Raw genomic sequence first — 20,529 nt, forward strand, 5'->3', positions numbered from 1 at the left:
GCTTTGGCTAGGAGTCTCTCTAACGAGAGAAACTCTTTCCGTGGTAGCTGCCTAGACGGATAGTTTATTTCATCAATATTTGGAAGGTGCAGGAAAATGTTTTCTTTTTTGATTTTCTCTCTAAAAAGGCAATATGCCAGTTTGCATTTTTAGATTGTAGTGGGTAAAAAAAAAAAAAAATTTAAAACTAAAATAAGGGATGTGGTACTTTTTGCAGCAAGAATAATAGCATTGTAATCTTCTGTAATAGGAAAAAAATGCAAATATAATACTTTTGCCATTTCCATTCTTGTATGATGACACTTCCAACGCTATACTTTTTTAAAGATCTGGTTACTAAATAATGTCAAAATTTGTTTTTAAAAATAGGTAATATGTATAACAGTCGACAGTGCATTACACAGTTTAGTTTTAAGTTGTGTAATTTGGGTCTGTCGGTAGCACGAGCTTTATTGTCGGCTGCACAAGTGCCCTGTTACCTCGCGGGCAGTGGGTTGATACATCCCACCCTGCTGCCCCTGCGGGCTCGCTGGCACCCGGCCTCGCTTGCCAACTTGGGTGCAAGGTCAGGTTTTCAGGAGATCCTGTAGCTGTACTTCGCATTTGGAATCATGAAAATTTACCAGCATTTTCATTACATGGACATGCTGCCTATGCACCATGCTAACAAGTTGTTGATTATAAAAATGCATTGCGAGTAGATTTCAACTAAGAATTAAAGTCTTGTTATACAGTCTCCTCAACCGAAACTGGAATAATAACCGATAGCCGTGTTCTTAAAGGTAGTAAGTCCCTAGAAGACGCAGAAATATTCTTAAATATATTTGGAAAAGTCACTAAATGCCTAAAAGGCAACAGTACACTATTATCCAATTAAAAATACTTCCAAAAAATAGTTTTTAAGACTTTAACCTAAAGTATTTGTCCTCACTTTTCAGGAGACTACTGAGATTTGAGTCTCACGGTGAAACCTTAATTTGCTAAAATACATATCCTGAATAGAGTACTGAAATGACTCTCCCTCTTTGCCTGTTATCACGCGTTCAGTTTTCCCACACGGTCTCGCTGAAGCTGTCCTCTTCCACCAGATGAACTCTATTTCCCACTAAAATTAGGATTTTATTCATTCATATACATGATTATTTTATTAATAGTGATTATTTCATAATACCTTGGAAAAAAAATGAATTGTTGAGGATGCATTCTGTTAGGGTAACCATATATTTTGCGTCGATATAAATGCTGGAAAGTCAAAACTACAGTATGCCGCAATTCAAAACTTGTTCATCCAAAAATGTTTTGATCTCAGTCCAACATATCGCTGTTTTACACAAGCTCTTGTAGTTGTGCAACTGATGTATTAGGTTGTAATTGAGCCCCTTTTTAAATTATTCCTGTTTTCCAACTTTTTGAAGCACTTTCCAAACGTTACGCTTTACATTTTTTCATAAGGCTGCCAATTTAAAGTCATTTCCTCTGGACAAATGAGTTCTTTGTACATTTTCCTCTTTTAACAATGTTAGTTTAAATGTCATAGTACGCAAACAGGCACGTAACAGAGTTTAGCGCTAAACATGTTAATTGCCATAACAGAACTATTGTGTTCGTTTTGCACACAGTGATTATTTAGCGGTATGATTAATATGGCACTGAAGGGTGGCAGAGAAGAAAACCTCCAGCTCCTTATAGCTTTCTTGGTATGCCCGTACGTTATTTTTAGTTGTCCTGTTCCCGAATGTTTAAAAACCCTTCTCTTGCCTTCCGCAGCTGTTTGAGATCACGGTGCCTCTCTCTCACGGCCCCAAGCCCGTAACCGTCAGCTTTGCCAATCACACGTCCTGCCGCTGCATGTCCAAGCTGGATGTCTACAGACAAGTTCATTCCATCATCAGGCGTTCCTTGCCAGCAACACAAACTCAGTAAGTAGGAGACTTGTCTTTCCCCTCGCGTTATGAGCAAGCCTATCTTCAAAATTTATTTATTTTTTTTTTTTTAAATATTGCTGGAAGCTTTTACAATTACGATAGGTGAACTTACACACATTAGCAGTAGCAGAACGCATTTTACAAAAGAGCTAGTATTGTTTCACATGGAGAAAATGTTAACTAAAGTAACGTTACCTTTTTACCCAGTGGATAAACAGGATTTAAGTCATTTAAAAACAAAGAATAATGTTGTTTGTGGGATTTGTTTCACGGAAAGAGCTACAGTGCAATTGAGGCTTAAAGGAAACATCACTATAATCAACTATTTTCAAAACAAAAGTAATCATAAAAGCTATCCAAAAGTATTTAGTTTTTCAAAGAAGGAGTAGACAACCTTTCTCTCTAAAACTATATTTTCCTATTTGAAACTCTTAAAAAAAGGCCTGCTTTTAGGCAGTCTTTGACTGCAAATCTTTTTGGACCTTTTTGTATGCCAGGAGTGAAAATAAAACAGAATGGGAAGGGGAAATAAAGGGTTATTTGTCAGTCTGCAGAATTAGCAAATTCATTTCTTTGGTGATTTTGAATGAAAAAGTCACAGGGGAAATCTGGCACCGAAGCAGTTGTTGTTAAAACACCTGAAGAACTCCTTCCCTTTGTTCTGGAGAACTGAGTGATGATTTCATGATGTAAAAATATTTAGTAGGACAAAAATACATAACAGACTAACAGTAGCTTTACGGAACGCCGATGACTAGAAGTTGAACTGTGATTAACTGTAGACACTTTTTATAAGGCGAGTGAATAGTGCAAAATGCCCAGGGAAGCTGGGTCGTCTCCTCTGCATTTTCATTCAGTTAAAGTCTGGATGTTTTCTGACATCTTCCAGCTAAACCCAGATTATATTCTATTTGAATCCAAATTGTTGAATTTGTTCATCCAGACGCAGATCACAAACGGTGGACTAGAAAAATATTAGGAAGTAAATATATTAATCGTTTAATCAATTGCGCGATTAGCAGATTTTAGAAAATGAAAACCCGACAGTCAATAATAAAGTCAAATTACGCTGACTGCTGGCAGCTTCTCGTGCTTCCAGAAGAAGAGCGGTTGTAATGACGGTTGCAAGAGTTTATTCTCGCCAGGAAACAGTAGTTAGAGGGAAGTGAGTTTTCAGCTACCGGCGTTTGACCAGCACTCCCCGTAAGGGATCACGCTTCGACAAAGGTACGACAGAGGAGCACTAGACCAGAGCACATACAGGCCTTCTCTACTGTTAGGTACTGTCTTAAAGTGGAAAATCTATGCTTTTTTAGAAGAAAATAGCAAAAAAAAAGAACCCAAAACAATGCAAGCTGAGTGCTTCTAGGTTCTAGAAAGGAAAATAAAGATACTTACATGTTCCTGGTGGGTGCCTGGGTGCTTTTCAGAATCCCACTGGGGTTTTTGTTTGTCTTTAATTTGTACTAATGTTCTCAATTTCTTTTCAGCTTCTTATTTTCCCTTTACATTTTTATTTCGAGGTTTGAATGCTAGCGAAACTGTTGTTGTAAAGCCCAAACTTGGAAACGTACTTTCTTGTGACAGTGGCAGATCTACGTGTGTGCATGTATTTATGTACATGCTCATTTTAACGGAAATATAGCCATGACTTTCTTACGTATTACTGCAAGAAAAAGCCTCGGAGCATAACCTCTGGTTTTAGGGGAGTGACACTTGGGATCTAGTAAGAATTCAAGGCTGGATTATGCCACACTGCACAGGCATGAGTTAGAAAGAAGAGAGAAATGCAAGATAAAGTACAAATCGTTGATTTTTTTTATATAAAATATATTTTTTTGAAAAACTTTATCCTGAGAATTAAGGTCTCAGTCTTTGCCTGTTCTCACACTTTTTTCCTTCTTTTCCTTCTAAAAAGTAGTAGCTACCTCTTCGTACTTGCGGAGCTGAGGCATGTCAGTTCATGCTAACCAGTGTTTCAGAATACCTCCTGGATTAATGGTATCTTAAGTTGTTCTTTTCTCTGTTCATATAGAATTTCATCAAGATGTGCAACTGAGGTAGAAAATTGTCGCTCTGTGTTTTAGAAGTTTAGCTGTTTGGGGCGGCGGGAGCAGAAGGGCCTTCAACACACGCGATTCAGATCCAAGTCTCTATGATGAGCTCTTTGGCCCATGGTTCGTAGGTAGGCGCTTACAGAGCTGATCGATAAGCATATTTTAGATGTGGTTTGGAGGTCTGTTGTATACATTAAGCGTTTCCTCGTCTTGTGCATTATCAGTCCTGACACTGAATAATTTTTTTTTTTCTTAGTTGAGTTGACAATGATTTAAAAAGAGGTAGTGAAATTTTTTGCAAAGTGTTTTGCCTCTGATTTTTTCCCCTAGCCTTCCTGAACTTTCCTAAAATGTTACAATAAGTCATTTTAAAATTTCAGCCATACCCACCCCAGAATTGCCTGTACTGTCAACCAGAGTAGAATTTACAAACAAGCAGTTCCGGTTCCTTTTGCTGGGCGTCTCCAACTCTGATGCTGAAATATGTATCGTTCTCTTCAAGTTCTTTGATGACTTGGGTTTTGTATCAACATTGTCTTCTCTTGGGTTCATGTGCGCTTGGTGTTTTCTTCATACTGTCACCCTGGCTTCCATCTGTAGTGTAGTTTTAAACACTCCCGGCTAGAGCCAGGCTGCTCCAGCTGTGAGTTGTTGGTGTTTTTTTAAACAGAACACAATAAATGATCCATACCATTTCTCAAGCAGAATCGGGCAAAAGGACCCGTGTCCCAGGTGAGGGAGCAGGAGGGAGATCGTTAGTGGGATGAAGTCAGGAGACACCAGTTTGAGAGAACAGGAGGCGATGGAGGGTGATGTTACACCGCAGCAGTTTCCACAAGCGGGGAGTCACTGCGTGTGCTGGAGGGGAGTGGTGTATTTGAGTGATGAGGGCAGGAGGTGTCCCAGCACCTGCATTTTTGAGTGCATGAGTAATGGTGCTCAGGGGAATGAAAAGTGCTTAAATTGTGTAATGGATGCGCTGCCTTAACAGAGGAGGGGTTTAGAAATCCTAGAGGAACAATGAATAAACGACGCAGCCTGGATGCATGACTTGTTAGAAGTTGTCACCTGTGGTGATAAAGAAATGGTAAGCAAAGAATTACAGAATCCAGAATGGTGGGGTTGGAAGGGCCCTCTGGAGATCACCCAGTCCAACACCCTGCCAGAGCAGGGTCACCCAGAGCAGGTGGCACAGGAACGCGTCCAGGCGGGTTTGGAATGTCTCCAGAGACGGAGACTCCACCACCTCTCTGGGCAGCCTGTGCCAGGGCTCTGCCACCCTCACAGCAAAGAAGTTCCTCCTCATGTTGAGATGGAATGCTCCTTCCCTGGAGGTGTTCAAGACCAGGCTGGACGGGGCTTTGAGCAACCTGGTCTAGTGGGAAGTGTCCCTGCCCAGGGCAGGCGGGGTGGAAGTAGATGATCTTTAGGGTCCCTTCTAACCAGAACCATTCTATGGTTCTTTGAATTTCCCGTGTTCCAGCTTGTGCCTGTTGCCTCTTGTCCTGTTTCTGGGCAACACTGAGAAGAGTCTGGCCCCATCCTCTTGCCACCTGCCCTTTAGATATCAACGATCATTGATGAGATCCCCTCTCAGTCGTCTCTTCTACAGGCTAAACAGCCCCAGGGCTCTCAGCGTTTCCTCAGCAGAGAGATGCTCCAGTCCCTTGATCATCTTTGTAGCCTCTGCTGGACTCTCTCCAGTAGTTCCTTGTCTTTCTTGAACTGGGGAGCCCAGAACTGGACACAGTGCCCCAGAATGTGGCCTCACCAGGGTCAAGCAGGGGGGGAGGATGACCACCCTTGACCTGCTAGCCACGCTCTTTTTAATGCCCCCCAGGAGACCACTGGCCTTCTTGGCCACAGGGGCACGTTGCTGGCTCATGGTCAACTTGTTGTCCACCAGGACTCCCAGGTCTCTCTGCAGAGCTGCTCTCCAGCAGGTCAACCCCTAACGTGTACCGATGCATGGAAGATGAAACAATACACAACTATTGTGTCTGTGGTGTACCTACTAGTTCAGTTCAGGCATCCTTTAACAAGAGACCGACCGCTGTTAGGATTTTTTTGTTTCTTTGGTATCACTACCTTGGCTAGAAAACTCCAGCAGGTAAAGAGCATTAAACTGTTAAATTGTTTATTGTCTTTCGTTTCTAAAGTAAAGAGGCATCGCTGCTGGAGTCCAAATCTTTAGATTCAAGCAAGCTGTCCACGATTTGAGTGGCTGATGAGAAAGAGTCAGTTAATGTCACCTAATTTTCACGTAAAGGGGAAAGGAATCTGATGATCTGGTTTTGTTTCAGAAATTAGAGTTTGGTATACAGCATTCATTCGAAAACTATTATCAGTTTTCTTTCAATGTCTGTATGCGTGAAAACATTTTCGTACTGCAAAAATCAATTTTCTACACATTTTGCCTGTGTAGAAAATTATCACCTATGTGATAATACTTGGCATGCAAATATTTTTTATACATATAAATATTATTTTTTTTTTTCTATGTGGGGCTGACATTCAAGGGTTAGATCTGGTTCCAGAGAACCTTAGGAAAGTACAAATATCAGTTTCTAGAAGTTAGAGCTAAAATTTGAAATGTGAGAAGGTATCATCAACAAATGGTTGAAGATTCCTGTAGTGGGGAGAACCTTAATTAGTAACAGATTTGATAGGAGTTAAAAAGATTATGAATATATGAAATTATGAAAAGCTGAAGTTTTTCGAAAGCGTTTTGTAATGGAGGGAAACAAAAGCAATTAAGACCTAAAATCGATGGGTTTTTTCTTGAGTTCTTATGATAGTAAATCAACAGTGTAATTCATTCCACAGGTGTCATGTGGCAAACAAGACCTGTCCAAAAAACCATATCTGGAATAATCAAATTTGCAGATGTTTGTCACAGCATGATTTTGGTTTCTCTTCTCACCTTGGAGATTCTGGTAAGCAGTTTTCCTTAAACGATTAAATGTAGTTCCATGTTTTGATTTAGCTAGAAGAGATATTAAAAACATGAAAAGTAGATAGTTGAACCTTTTATCGATATTATTACTGGTTGTTGCCTGTCTTTTGACATATGTTTGTTCTTAAAACACCTTAAAAGGTACGAATTCGATACCATTTCTTCACTTAAAAATATGGGATGGGTAGAGGCAAAATTCTGATAATTGTGCAATTTCTCTGCTGTGTCTCTAGACACGTCTGACGGATTCCATATTTGTGGACCAAACAAAGAGCTGGATGAAGAAACCTGCCAGTGTGTCTGCAAAGGAGGCGTGCGGCCCTCTAGCTGTGGACCTCACAAGGAATTAGACAGATCATCATGTCAGTGCATTTGCAAAAACAAGCTTCTCCCCGCTTCCTGTGGGCCCAACAAGGAATTCGATGAAGATAAATGCCAGTGTGTATGTAAAAAGACCTGTCCTAAACATCAGCCGCTAAATCCTGCAAAGTGCATCTGTGAATGTATAGAATCTCCCAATAAATGCTTCTTAAAAGGAAAAAGGTTCCACCACCAGACATGCAGGTAAAAGCTCAATCTTTAGCCCTTTCGTTGTGTTGAAGGTATAAAATGTTGGGTTGTGTCATTATCTGCCGTGTTGGATTGCTTTGTAGCCTAAAGTAAACGGTAAAACTCTCTTCAGTTTTATCTTCTATGGCTTTTATCATCTCTAAGAGGAAACTACGAAGCAGAAGTACTATTTTAAAGCATGTTTAGTTTCTTGTACTGCTTGCTACTACCTCATGGGATTATTTTTTTTTTTTGATGAAAATGAGCTGTAAATTCAAGCTCCCCATTTTTTTGTGCTGCTTAAAATCACACTCTGTTTTTCCCAAGAACAGAGTATTGTAATTGAACTAACTCAAATATTCCTAATTAGATTTCAGGGCTGACGTCTGGAGATACCATCATTCATTTTCACTCTTCCTAAATTTTTGCCTATCCTTCATTTCACTCAACTGATACTAAAGATTTGTGAGTGCCTAAGAAGTCTTACGGCTCTGGGTGGTTTCTGTGAAAAGTGGACATATATAACTATAAAACAGACCGCCCACATTCATCATTTAAAATGGGATTTGGTCAGGAAGAAAACTCTGCAATTTCTTTATATATCACGGGAGCTTTTCCTTCCACGACTGCTACACCCATAGCAGTCTATATATAAAAATGTGAATGACTTCAGGTTCTTAGAAACAAACAATATTGGTTTTGCTTTGTATATTTTGTGAGGAAAGTTTTCCTGTAAAGTGAATTTGCTAAAACAGAAGCAATGCCATTTGGAGCAGAAAGATCATTTATTTCCTAATACAGGAGAATCTTGCTATTATATTAATGGCAAATAACAATTCCAGAAATGTTCAGGCACTGGAAATGGAAAATAGAAAACTGGGACATTTAAATGTCTTGCTTATCAAAAGTAAATTATATATATTTTTTTTACTATAACATGTAATTAGTAATAAATATATTGCCAGACATATATACATTCGTTCATCTTGAATAAAGAATAAATGTCTGATATTAGGAATGAGACCCGTGTTGAAGTCTCTAAAATAGAGGAAAAGATACTAAAAAATAGAGGAAAAGTAACTGACAGTATGTGTTTTCCTGTTTGGCCCTTTGAGTGGAATAGAAGAGTTGTTAGAAACATAAGAAATAATTTCTTTGTTATTCAGTTTTTATTTCAATTTCATGTTTGCAGAAGAAAAAAACCCGGCCTGATTACATGAGCTTTAGCACGTTACAAAGCCTTAGCACTACTCGAGTGTGCACTTCCAGCAGTGCTACACGTATAAACCATGTGTATTTTCAAAGAACCTTCACAACTGGAATAGTCAGGTGTTTAAAAAGCTAAGAAATGCCATAATAGATATCCGATGCCACCTCGATTGATTTAAAGATTGAAGTATTTGAAGGAGGAAATTGAGTTGTGGTTGAGGGAGTTGAGGGAGTGTTGTGGTTGGATACGATAAAGAGTTCGAACCCCTTTCTCACATCCAGTGATATAGGATGCTGTTAGCCGTTTCTCTTTTCTAAGCCGTTTGTCTTTGGGTGGAGAGAGAGAAAGATTTGGGTATGCTGTTACTCTACGGCTCTACGACCAGTACCCCAGTAGATAGTAGCACTGTTGAGGACGATAGAGGATGCCATCTCTCCTCCTTCTTAAGGAAGCACTCAGCACGGGTTTCTCGCATATATGGTGTGTCCTCAAGCTTTCTGCGAAAGGAAGGAAACCCCTGCAACATCCTGTCTGTCTTCTGAAAGAAAGGTCCCTTGCTGCTACGAGGCCACGTGAATGGAGGTACCACTCCGTAACGGTGTACGGGGCCTCAGACCATGACAGCAGCAGAGCCCGTAGCCGTGTCCCAGGCGCCTCCCTGTGCAGACAGACAGTCCTTGTAGGTTCTGGTTTTCCAGGGCCTGCATTTTTTTGCACTCTATCTAAAAACACCTCAGCCTCTAATGTTAGAGCCAGCTCTAGAGGACAGGAATAAAAAGAACAGGACGGGAGGAGAAAAAGAAGAGGAAAAAAAACCTCAACAAAACACCATAGAGTGTACTGGCTTTTAAGGTGATCATGCTGTTACCACCACTAAGAGCAGCATTCCTACTTCAGTTTCATTTGTGCAGATGTTAGACTGCCCAGAATATCGAACCTGAGCATTTGGTAGCAAAAATCACGATTGCTGACATAAAATAAAGTTGCCACTGACTCACCCAGTACTATATGTATTGGCTTCATACCCACCTTTGCTCCAGCGTGCTCAGATTGGCCTCGTCAACACAGACATCTGTCCCATGGAAGCACTCCATAAACAACATTCAGCCTTAATCTTTTGAAAGACCTGGGCTATTGTTCAGCAGAGTTTCCTAAGGAAACCACGTTTATATAGTTACAATGACTCTGCTACTATTCACCCAGTGCTATCACCTCACAAATGTATTTTGGTCAGTTTTGGCCGGGCCAGATAACCAGGCACCTCAGCTGCAAAGCATTTTAGAGGAGGAGAGGGGCTTTCTTGCTCCGTTGAAGTGTTCCAGATAAGGATAAAATTGCAGTAGCCTGACCTTGACCGCAGCTAGACGCAAACTCACATGGGAGGGATGCTTTATGGCACGCTCAACTGTAAATTCAGTTCGCAGTTCACGAGGAGGCACAAAAGAACTCCCCATATTTAACGATGACCTGGCTGCTTTTCATTTTGTACCATATGGCGTAGGTGCGTGGAGGAGTTGAGCTCCAAAAAAAAAATTTTGGTTTTTTACATATCTTTCTCTTATTTCTGTTTTATGGTCATTCGGTACATGACATAGTCTAACTTTCACATCAGGCACAGGCGAAAAGGCAAGTGGGGTCGGTGTTTCATCCACCGCGTTTCTATGGAGTACCTTTTTCGCAGAACAACCTACTGCTGGCTGCCCATTTGCTCGGAGTACGAGATCCTTTGGTGAAAAAGCGAGACAGCAAAGTTCGCTTGCTTTCTTTTTCAAGTGTCGTCGTGATTTTTATTGCCTTTCACCGCCGTTTCCAAACTGCATCGGGCAAAAGATCAGTAGGGCTTTGAGAGATTCCCGTGAGCTGCTACACTCATCTCAAATATCTGTATTAAGTGGCACAAAATAATGTTACTCCCTTAATTACAGAGACCACACTGGTGAAATAATCTGTGATTAATGACATGGCAAACACTGAACAAGATGTGACTAGTTAATAAATGTCATGTTTGCAGTCTTCCTCATTCCTTATTGTTTTCCTCATAGCCAGGTTCATTGGTTGAACTGGTTGGCTTGAATTAATGTAACTCTAATCCAGAGCTCATATCATAAACAAATTATTGCAAAGTGGTAAGTTGATATCCAAAACAAGCGGACAACACATCAACTTAGCTGCAACAATAATAAGAGGAGCCACAAGCCCGAAACAAGAGTTGCCTCTGGAAGAGGACAGTGACATTGCCTTAATATAGCGTACTGTAGTGTCTTCGAACTGAAGTAAGAATGAATTATAGTAACAGATCATAATATCAGTGTTTCACAAACAGGCGCACGTTATTTAAATACTGTGTTGAAATTCAAAACCTATACTTTTGTCTTTTGGCTCGTTGCCAGCATCTGAAAAAAAAAACACCCCAGACTTGTACTTTGTCTCCATTATACACCAGAAAGTATTTAGCATTGTTATTGTAAGGTTATTTTAGGTCAAGTTCTTGTTTTAATAGAAAAATAAAATAGGAAAAGGAAGAGTTCAGGGACACCCACAGATGTTATCTTTGTATAACTTCTATTTTTCAGTCAAGGAATCTGTGAAGAGAAATTCTTCTGTGTTTTAGGTAGAGGTGACTTGTGGTTTAATGCTCTGTTTGTAGTAAGCTTATTTTAGTCAAGTAGGGACTACTTCTGTTCTTCTGCCTTTAAGATTTATCGTAAACGTGCAGGCTGTGATGTATTGCATAGAGAGATGCAATGTGAGGTGTCGATACACCCCCACTGGCCTCAGGGAATGGCTCTAGGAGTTTGCAGCTTGAAAGAAGTGTGTTCTGGTTTTCCAGATCGTAGTCACGGTGTAACGCAGACAGAGAAATCTCTGCCGGGCTTTATTGCAGTCGGGAATAAGGTGAGAAACAGTCCTGCGTAAGAAGATGGTCAATTTGATCATCACCCGATTCTGGATTGCCACCTCCAACTGGCAGCACGCCACAGGTCATAACAAACTGTTTTAAGAAGAGAAAAGTATCACTGTATTTTCAAAATTAAATTTTAAAAAGTACTACTGAGGATTAGAATGCGACTACAACCAGGCAATATGTTAAAAATATTCACGAGTCTCAGTGGCAATAGAAATGCTCCTCTTCAATAGCATTCGTTATTCTTTCATTGTCTTTTGTGAAGAATGGTCCAATTCAAGACCACCTTATGCGAGAACATAAACAGAAGTTAAAAGATATGTATTTGTAGGAATTAAATATCCTGTCAAGAAATGGCAGTCTAAATGTACACAGCTTTCTACTCCAGCTTTGTATGAATGACCATGTTTCATTAACGCCCACTTTTTTTTTGTTTCTTTAGTTGTTACAGACCGCCGTGTACAGTCCGAACGAAACGCTGTGACGCTGGATTTTATTTCAGCGAAGAAGTGTGCCGCTGTGTACCCACATATTGGAAAAGACCACTTATGAATTAGTGAAGAGAGCACTACTCGCTATTTTGGTGTACATTTTTTTTCCATTAGAACAAAAGAACAACAGAAACTTTGCTAATATTTGGAATTAAATGTTCACCAGAGACCCTGTGGGGCTTTCAGAGACAGACGCATTGTGCTTTTCTCAAGATGTGGAAAGCAAATGTAGAAAACAACTGGGGTTCATGTTTTGTAAAGGACTCAATAAGGACTTATTTTCTGCCAATGACCAAACAGCCTAGGTTCTTCTTCTCGTGATTTTTTTTTTTTTTTTTTTAAAAAAGAGATAATGACTATATAATTTATTTCCACTAAAACCATTGTGCAGCATTTCTGTTTATAGCAGTAACAATTTGTTAAAGCTCACTGTGATCAATATTTTTATATCATGCAAAGTATGTTTAAAATAAAATGGAAATTGTATTATATAATGGTGAGAATGTTTAATCATCTGCCTGTAGAAAGCAACTACAAGTCAACTTTATTCCTGGAGGTCTTAAAAGGGGGGAAAGACGTTAAAGAAAGCACTTTGATGAAAAGAAGGCTAGAGATATTTTCTCTTACCTGTTATATATTTGAAATAGAAAGAGTTATACTTGGTGTTTCCTGACCGCTGGTATTTCTGTCTCTAGAATGGAATTAGCAAAGCAAATACAATGAATAACTAATAAAAACGTTGGAGATCCTGCACATTGCCCAAGGATAAGGACTACGTTTAAAGGACTGCAGCAACCGCTCACGTTCCAACATGTTCACCTTTTATTTTATTTCTTGTTAGGATTCCTAAAGAATAATATAAAATACTGTCTCTCGGAGGTTATGAGTATGAAAGTGGAAATGCCAACTGTGCTTTTTATGTAGTATTTCAGGCTATACCGTAGAATTTACAACTAAATAATTCCGAATGCTTTGACGCACTCTACGCTTTCATATAGTCAGTCAGGTAACTTGATCAACAACGCCTGCGTGTGCAAAAAAAATACTTTGAAGGAAAAAAATACAATTTCTATTCCAAGGGGGACACGGAAGGACTTCCACCAGTCTGGTACGGATTGACATAAAAAATTGTCAGGACTTCTCTTTAATAAAAGAGAATGTGAAATCAACCATCTGCCAACTGTAAAAAGAGGTAAGATTTTTAACTTGCATGGGAAGAGCAATGTGCATAGAACCATCTACTCAAAATTAAAACATTTCAGAAGCTGGAAGGAAGTTGATAAATTACAGAGGCTTTACGGGGTGCGGAAGTGGAACAAGCAAAGCTGCAAAGCAAGATTTTTGTAACAGGAGTGGGCAGATCCGCAGAAATAATTTTAGATGTCATTAGTCTGAAGTGCTGGTTCTACGCAGCTGTTCTTAGAAGAGATATTAATGAACTGGTATTATTTCCCATTGTTTCCTAGAAAGTCGGGGGGGGGAGGGGGGTTGCTTTTTCTAGATTCTTGCGTATTTAGGTATCAGAGTCCCTAAAACTGAGTGAAAGCTACTTCTAATTACTGGGTGCCCATCGTGGGTTGAGAGAGCCTAACAAGTATAGGCAGGACGAGAGGCAGTTTGAGAGTTCACACTTCCCAGTCTACATTTAGTGTCCTCCGCGTTCTTCCGAAGAGGCCAGCCGTGCATCATCCAAACGGGATAACAGGGGGAAGTTTAGGCATAGAAATACTGAGGAATGTCTTTATTGCTATCCTGCCTCAGCAATCGAATGCAGGTAGAAATCTGGACGAGAGTTTTACATTGAAGTACAGCTTTACACAATTCCCATCGGCTGGATTAGTAGTTATGCAAATCAACAGCGTCTAAACTGGCAACATCAATCTCATATCAAGAGGTTAATAGTCGAAACAGTCGGTATTACTAAAGATGGAGGCATCCGCTTCTGTATGGCGGCTGCTTGAAGGAAGCATAAAATAGGTTAAGAAATCAATTAAAGAGCAAACTTTAATGCAGACTTGAGAAAACAAGCTGTAGGTGAAGCTCCCAAAATAAGCTTTTTAATTTCTCTCCGAGCCCAATACAGAAAGGAGGCGGCGAGGGAAGGACAAAACAAATCCGAAACCAGGAACAGAGGCTAAGTAAGCCGGTATCTAACAGATAAAATATGTACTTGTGGTTAAAAAGGAGGAGGGCACAAGTGAAGACACAGCAAAACTGCATTCCAGCAAGTCATTCTATGTAGATTATAAAAAAGTGCATGTTACAATCCTGTGCAAATAAAAAAAAAAAAAAAACTACTAAACTGAGCAATGCTCACTTTACATCTCTAAACTACTTGAAAGGAGTTCACGAAAGCAGAGCTAATAAAACCATTCTGGCTAAGCAGATATTTGGATTTCTGCTGAGTTTGCTACACTCCAAAACTGTAAAACCCATCAGGGCAGGGAAGCTCCGCCTTTATCACAAACATCGGCATTCAATAAGACTGACTTTCTCAAATGAATTTTTTTCCCATTTCTTAACTTTCCCCATATGGAGACTTTGGGACATGAATTAATATATCGCTAAGTAAAGCTAAGATTTGAAGGAAGCGAAGCGTTCACTTCTAAAAGTTGCCACAAATTGGTTTCTGTCGGAGCAAAGGGACTGGGCGAATGTTCTCAACGGTGTGCAGACGAGGAGAATCATACGCGCAAGCCGTTGATAGCGTTTTCTGGTAAATCAGGCTCTCCAATTCTGCTTTACATGGAAATAGCTTTTTTTTAAAAAAAATGCATTATATAAAAGAACACGATAAACATCTCAATTATTGTCATTAGTATAGGCTACAGATTTCCCATTCTGACGTTAAAATCTGTGTCTCTTTATCTCAGTACTGTCACAAAATTGCCTGTATTTAAGCAAGAGTTTATCTGTGGAGAAATACAGAACGGTGACATAATCTGCACAGCAGGTCTTCCTTGCATCCGTTACATGAAGTAGCCAATAGATTTACACCATTTTCAGTTTTGAAGTGTTATTTGATTGCAGTCTCCTTGCAATTTTGATCTTCATTTCAAATCGTAACTTGGTATTCGTAAAATACATAAAAGAGAGGCTATACAGCTTAAAGGAAGGTCTAAAAAATATAGGTGCTAATTCTATATAGAAGTTACTCTGCGCTAACTCAGAATAAAAAGCTTACATTGTTCTTTGTGTAAAACCCCTCTACCTTCTACAAAAAATACAGGGGGCGGGGGGAGAGAGTGTAACTGCAGTAAATCACATTTAATAGTAAACAGACTTACCCTCGCGTTTCATCAGGAATTTACAACAGTTTCTGTACTCTTTCGGTATTTTCCTGTACGGAGACTATAAATTACGCAGAGCACCCCCTCTCTACCTGTAGTAGCGGAAGGGCACGCTATGTACAGCACGAGTGTTGTTACTCTGCTGGCGTGTTTCTTTAAGTCATGTCGAACACGAGAGTAAATCAATTTTCTCTGTTCTATTTGAAAGACCAGCACGACATCTCACATGTGTACCGTGTCATCTTGAAAGGCTTAGTGTTAGGATCGCTTTCAACATTCTCATTTTCGGTCTTCAGATCTCATTGACTACTCCAGATGTTCTGGAATTTCGGCATCTCTCTCTTTCTCTCTGATTTTCTGGAATTACAGCTGGCTATCGCGCTCATGCCAAAAGCTAGGAATGGAATAATTTATGCAGCCAGTAAGCTCACCAACAGATTATCCTGAGGAAGAGAATATATCCTTTTAAATATTATTTAATTTTAGACTATGTTCTTTAATGACTATATAATTCACTAAATATTATTTAATTTTGCACTAGTTGGAGGCACAAAAGCTTGCCCACAAGTACAAAAGTTTAAATGTGATCAACTCAGAATTTTCCGAACTTTTGCAATTTAGCCAATACGATATAGTGATAATTTTTAATATTATAAGATTTTTACTTTATTGAAAAAAAATGAAAATAAGAGTTGATAATTTATTTAATAGCTTCCTTTTGATCTCTTTCTCTTTTCCCATTTCAGATAAAACTTCTGGGAAAGAACACAGGACAACTTTCTGATTGAGTGATGAAATACCAAGAGTAAATGGACCAGGTATTTTATTTTTTTTTAACATAATAGATACGACGGACTACTAATAAGATTAGGGCAGTTTAATGTAGGTTTAAGACTCCGGGTTACACTGGAGTTCTGAAAAGCTCTGGGTAGATCAAACCATTTTTATAGACTATCGTATCTGGGCTCATTTTCTCTAGATTTTCATGGAATCTGAACAGTAGCAAGCATGAAGAGGTCACCAATTGTACAACAGCCCAGTTTCTAAAATGTCAGTAATTTATCATTATAAAAATGTGTATTTTATCTATAGTCTGAAGCTATGCATCAGGGGACCTTAAATCAGCTTGAGAATGTATTGAATTACAAAACATAGCACATTCCAGAAAAAAAAACACCAACCAAACCCCAAAACCCCCCAACTTGAAACACAGTGCATTGCTCTTTTGTGTGAGCATTGCTACTTGTTGGCAAACCACTATGGAAATCGCTGAAAGTTGTATATTACCATTTACTCCCTTTTCTTCCTCTCAGCAAAACCTTGCCATGACAGTAACATCTCGTAGCGTCAGATATTTTTCCTCTGGGTAAGGGTGCTGTATCCAGCCCCGGCAGAGCCTGACCTTTCAGCTGAGTTTCAGCAAACGCTTTATCCATTTTTCTACATTTATAATCAGCCGTATGTGGTCAGTGAACTCTTCCCCTTTGCCCCCTCCCTCAACTTAAATTACTTCTCGTCGATTTCTGGACTGTATCTCAGTCTCCCCATAAGAATAGCTCTGTTTCCCTTTCAGCCTCTCTCACGCATCACTGTTAACTCTGATCCTTCCATTTCCCTTTTATAGCCAATCTCTCCCCAAAAATGGCATTGCTTTCCTCGCTGTTACCATTAAGACCTCTTTCCTCTCTCTACTCTAAATAATCATACCGACATGGGGATTAATCTGTTTTGAGTTGTCTAGCGATGCTCTTCACGCACATACATGAAAGAAAAAGTGTTAAAAAGTCTGAAACTTCACATTCCAAGGGTGCAAATCCCACCTGACCAAGCAAATAATAATAAAAATTATTTGGGTTGAGAGCCTCCCCAAGCAAACTTGTAAACAAAGATAACAGATGCAGAAATGGCCCTGGCAAATTACACTTGAAACAAAAAAGACAATTTATGCTATCATGATGTCCAGTATTCGGGATGCAGAGAGCTACCGAGCCACAGAACGCTCAGTCCATGGGTAGGTGTTATATTGGTTTCAGTTGCTCCAATCGGTTTTTAATAAACTGTTTGAGAGATATGCATTTTAAAATACAGCATGTAACCTGTTACCGAAGCACTAAAATACCTTGGACTTGTATTGCTTTCATAAAAAAATAAAAAACCCTGAACACATGAGCAGACACACTACTTGGAAGCTTATCTGGAATTAAACTCAAGTAATACTAAGTTTAAAAAATCAAACACGGAACTATTTTCCTGAGGCTAAAGCAAGGCAGTTACATCCGTTAGAGGAAGATATAGTACTAACATTGACTTTCATGAAAAAAAAAACAAATATATGCTTTATGTAGAGATCAAGAATTTCTCAAAGGTAATTTCCAAAAATAAGAGAGCGAGTTTTCAAATACATTTTAAGTACATATTAGTGTCGTCTGTGGGGGAACTATAAAACTGTGTGACAGCACTTTCATGTATTTAATTGCAAGAACAGACAAGGCAGCGATGAGATGTTTTAATATTACTGCAAGTATATATATATATATATATAAAAAAAATTCCTATTTTATTCTTTTGAGAGATTGGTACTCAGTAAAGGGTTATGCCTCAGAGGATGAAAGCATTAAAAGTTCACCCATTCATTCAGTACATTATTGCATTAGATTCATACTGTATTAAATTTACAAATGTTCAGATTTTACAAATCTTTACAGTCACAAGTCTTTAGCTATTGAAGATCTACCAGTTAACATTTCCCTTTATTGGTTACTCATCGTTGTTCTTTAAAACATACAGGAAGTATATCTTGTATTCTTTAACTGCAATTTATTTTCAAAAATGCTTCCAAAGAAACTATTTTTATTATTTTATTAACTCTAACAACGATATGACAACAAGCCCATAAACAACCTGCAGATTAAGAAAACTTCACCTTTCACAGCCCGCGGTCCTGATTCAGCGATGCTCTCTGTCACCGGCTGGGGTCCTGCAGAACACCGGGTGCGCAGGTTCTTGGACTACCATAGTCTTCGTTGAGTGGTCTCAAGGCAGGGATGTGGCTGCAGCCCTCCATGCTGCTGAGATCCTGGCTTCTTCTGGGACTTGCACAGCTTCTTGGACCTGCTGATCACGTCTGATCAGCCTGAAGATCATCTATTAGGGGACTTCTTGAGGGTGGCAGAGCCCTGGCACAGGCTGCCCAGAGAGGTGGTGGAGTCTCCGTCTCTGGAGACATTCCAAACCCGCCTGGACGCGTTCCTGTGCCGCCTGCTCTGGGTGACCCTGCTCTGGCAGGGGGTGGGACTGGGTGACTTCCAGAGGTCCCTTCCAACCCTGACCATCTGTGCTTCTGTGATTCTCAAACTCCCAGTAAGAAAAATCAATACTCAGGAAAGCAAAAATAAATAAATAAATAAATAAATCTCTTGGCCTTCGAGAAGAATGTCAAGAAGAGGTTAGCTGAAGGCAAGTCAAAACCATTACGTCTGCAGGAGACAGCTTGTTGCTGACATCAGCGAGTCTTTCAGTGAGTCTGATTTAGAAGGTATTATTCATTTTAATGGCGTCACTGTAAGACTGAGATCTGCCTCCAGAGTAGCGAGGCCTGGTAAGTGTCATCCCGCACTCCCGTTGGATGTTGATCGTTGATTGCTCAGGGAGGGAAAAATTACATATACTCATGAATATTCTACCTGAAAACTCTTTTCATTTGCCAAATAGGTAACTATATCTGTTAGAACTCCATAGCCTGAGACAATATCATCCTTAACTATTGTTACTATTTTTACACAAAATGTACCAACATATGTCTACCTGAATTCTTGTTTGCTTTTCAAGAGAGTGAGCAACACTGCCAAACTCGAAGCGTGCCTCATGGAAAAAAAATAAGACAGAGAAAATTAAAACATCCCACCATTAACGAAGTATTAATTAAGATTAAGTGCATTCGAAACAACCCCCACTGACAGCAAAACTGTTTTATATAAGGTTCAGGAAGTTTTAAAGCAGATAGCTTAGACCAAATTTTGGTCTCAACTATATTGTTCCTGTGGGAGTTTGCAACATAGTGAAATGTCATACCAAAAACTAATTAAGTCTTACAAATACTCATGAGTCAGCACTTAAAATTTCCTTATTTATCACCGAAGAATCTGTAAAGAGGAAAACCAAAGGACATGGGAAAAATATCTGAGGGATTAGATCCACAACTGACTTTATAATGACTGTGCGCGGTAGCTAAATCCTAAACTTAGACCCTAAAAATCCTCATTCGTTTGCCCCCAGTTCACAGGAGGCAAATTTCCAAATTAGGTTTCCCTAACCTGAAGATTCACTTCTGCAAACTCTCATAGTGCAGCATAACTGTATGCCTGAACTCCATCAAGATACATAAACCGACGGCGTCGCTATTTACCCTGTGAAGTAAAATCCAGTAAAATTCAGAAAGTACGAATAGCAGCTTTCGGCCCAAAACACATGAAAAAGGTTCCCTCCCTTCTATTTGAGTTTTTATACTTTGTATGAAATAAGTAAATAAAATTCAGGTCAGAAATGGAGAAGATCATATTCTGAAGTATTGCTGTTGATTTTAAAATGGAACAGTGCGATTTGGGTACTATTTAATTGACTATCACCTTCTTGTAACACGCCGGCAGATGTTAGAGGAGGGACTGAACAGTCCTGGATGCTATCACTTGCTATTAGTTCATAGCTCTGGAGACTTGACAAGTATGGGAATAAATCCTCTTCACCTAGTTCATGTGACTAATTCTCCTTTCTCACTTTTGCCGTGCTTCCCTTATCTAGGGTACGACTTGGGGTTTTTCTTTGACTAAGAAAGCCTGACTGCTGTGGGTTGCAATTGCTCCGCAAAAAAAAAACTCCACACCTTTTTGTATTTTTGCTGTGGTGTCATTAATTTGTCGGGTAAAGTAACACAGTTAGAACTTGTTTATACTTATACTTATTTATACTTGTTTATATTTTATACTGTATATAATTCATTTCCATCTGCCTTGTTCAGCCTTGCCTGGTGTGCACTCCATTCTTTTAGAGCAATTCTTGGTTTACGATGCTAACTGTTGGTATGATTATTTAATACTTTATAAACTTAATTGAAAGCAATAAATTTCCAATTGCTAAGCTATCATCATCA

At 39.3% G+C, this 20,529-nt stretch overlaps 1 protein-coding gene across 4 annotated transcripts in view; it reads left to right on the top strand.

The window, feature by feature from the left end:
* Positions 1–12,428, top strand: part of VEGFC (vascular endothelial growth factor C) — a 236,851-nt gene extending 224,423 nt beyond the window's left edge. For all 4 annotated transcript variants that reach the window (XM_063336779.1, XM_063336778.1, XM_063336782.1 and 1 more), the window contains exons 4-7: positions 1,768–1,919; positions 6,809–6,918; positions 7,172–7,502; positions 12,045–12,428. In XM_063336779.1, coding sequence (XP_063192849.1) covers positions 1,768–1,919; positions 6,809–6,918; positions 7,172–7,502; positions 12,045–12,159 — 708 coding nt within the window. In that variant the 3' untranslated portion in view covers positions 12,160–12,428. The remainder of the gene's footprint in view (positions 1–1,767; positions 1,920–6,808; positions 6,919–7,171; positions 7,503–12,044) is intronic.
* The last annotated feature ends 8,101 nt before the right edge of the window (positions 12,429–20,529 follow it).

This window comes from Chroicocephalus ridibundus, chromosome 5 (assembly GCF_963924245.1).
Source record: "Chroicocephalus ridibundus chromosome 5, bChrRid1.1, whole genome shotgun sequence".
NCBI lineage: Eukaryota > Metazoa > Chordata > Aves > Charadriiformes > Laridae > Chroicocephalus > Chroicocephalus ridibundus.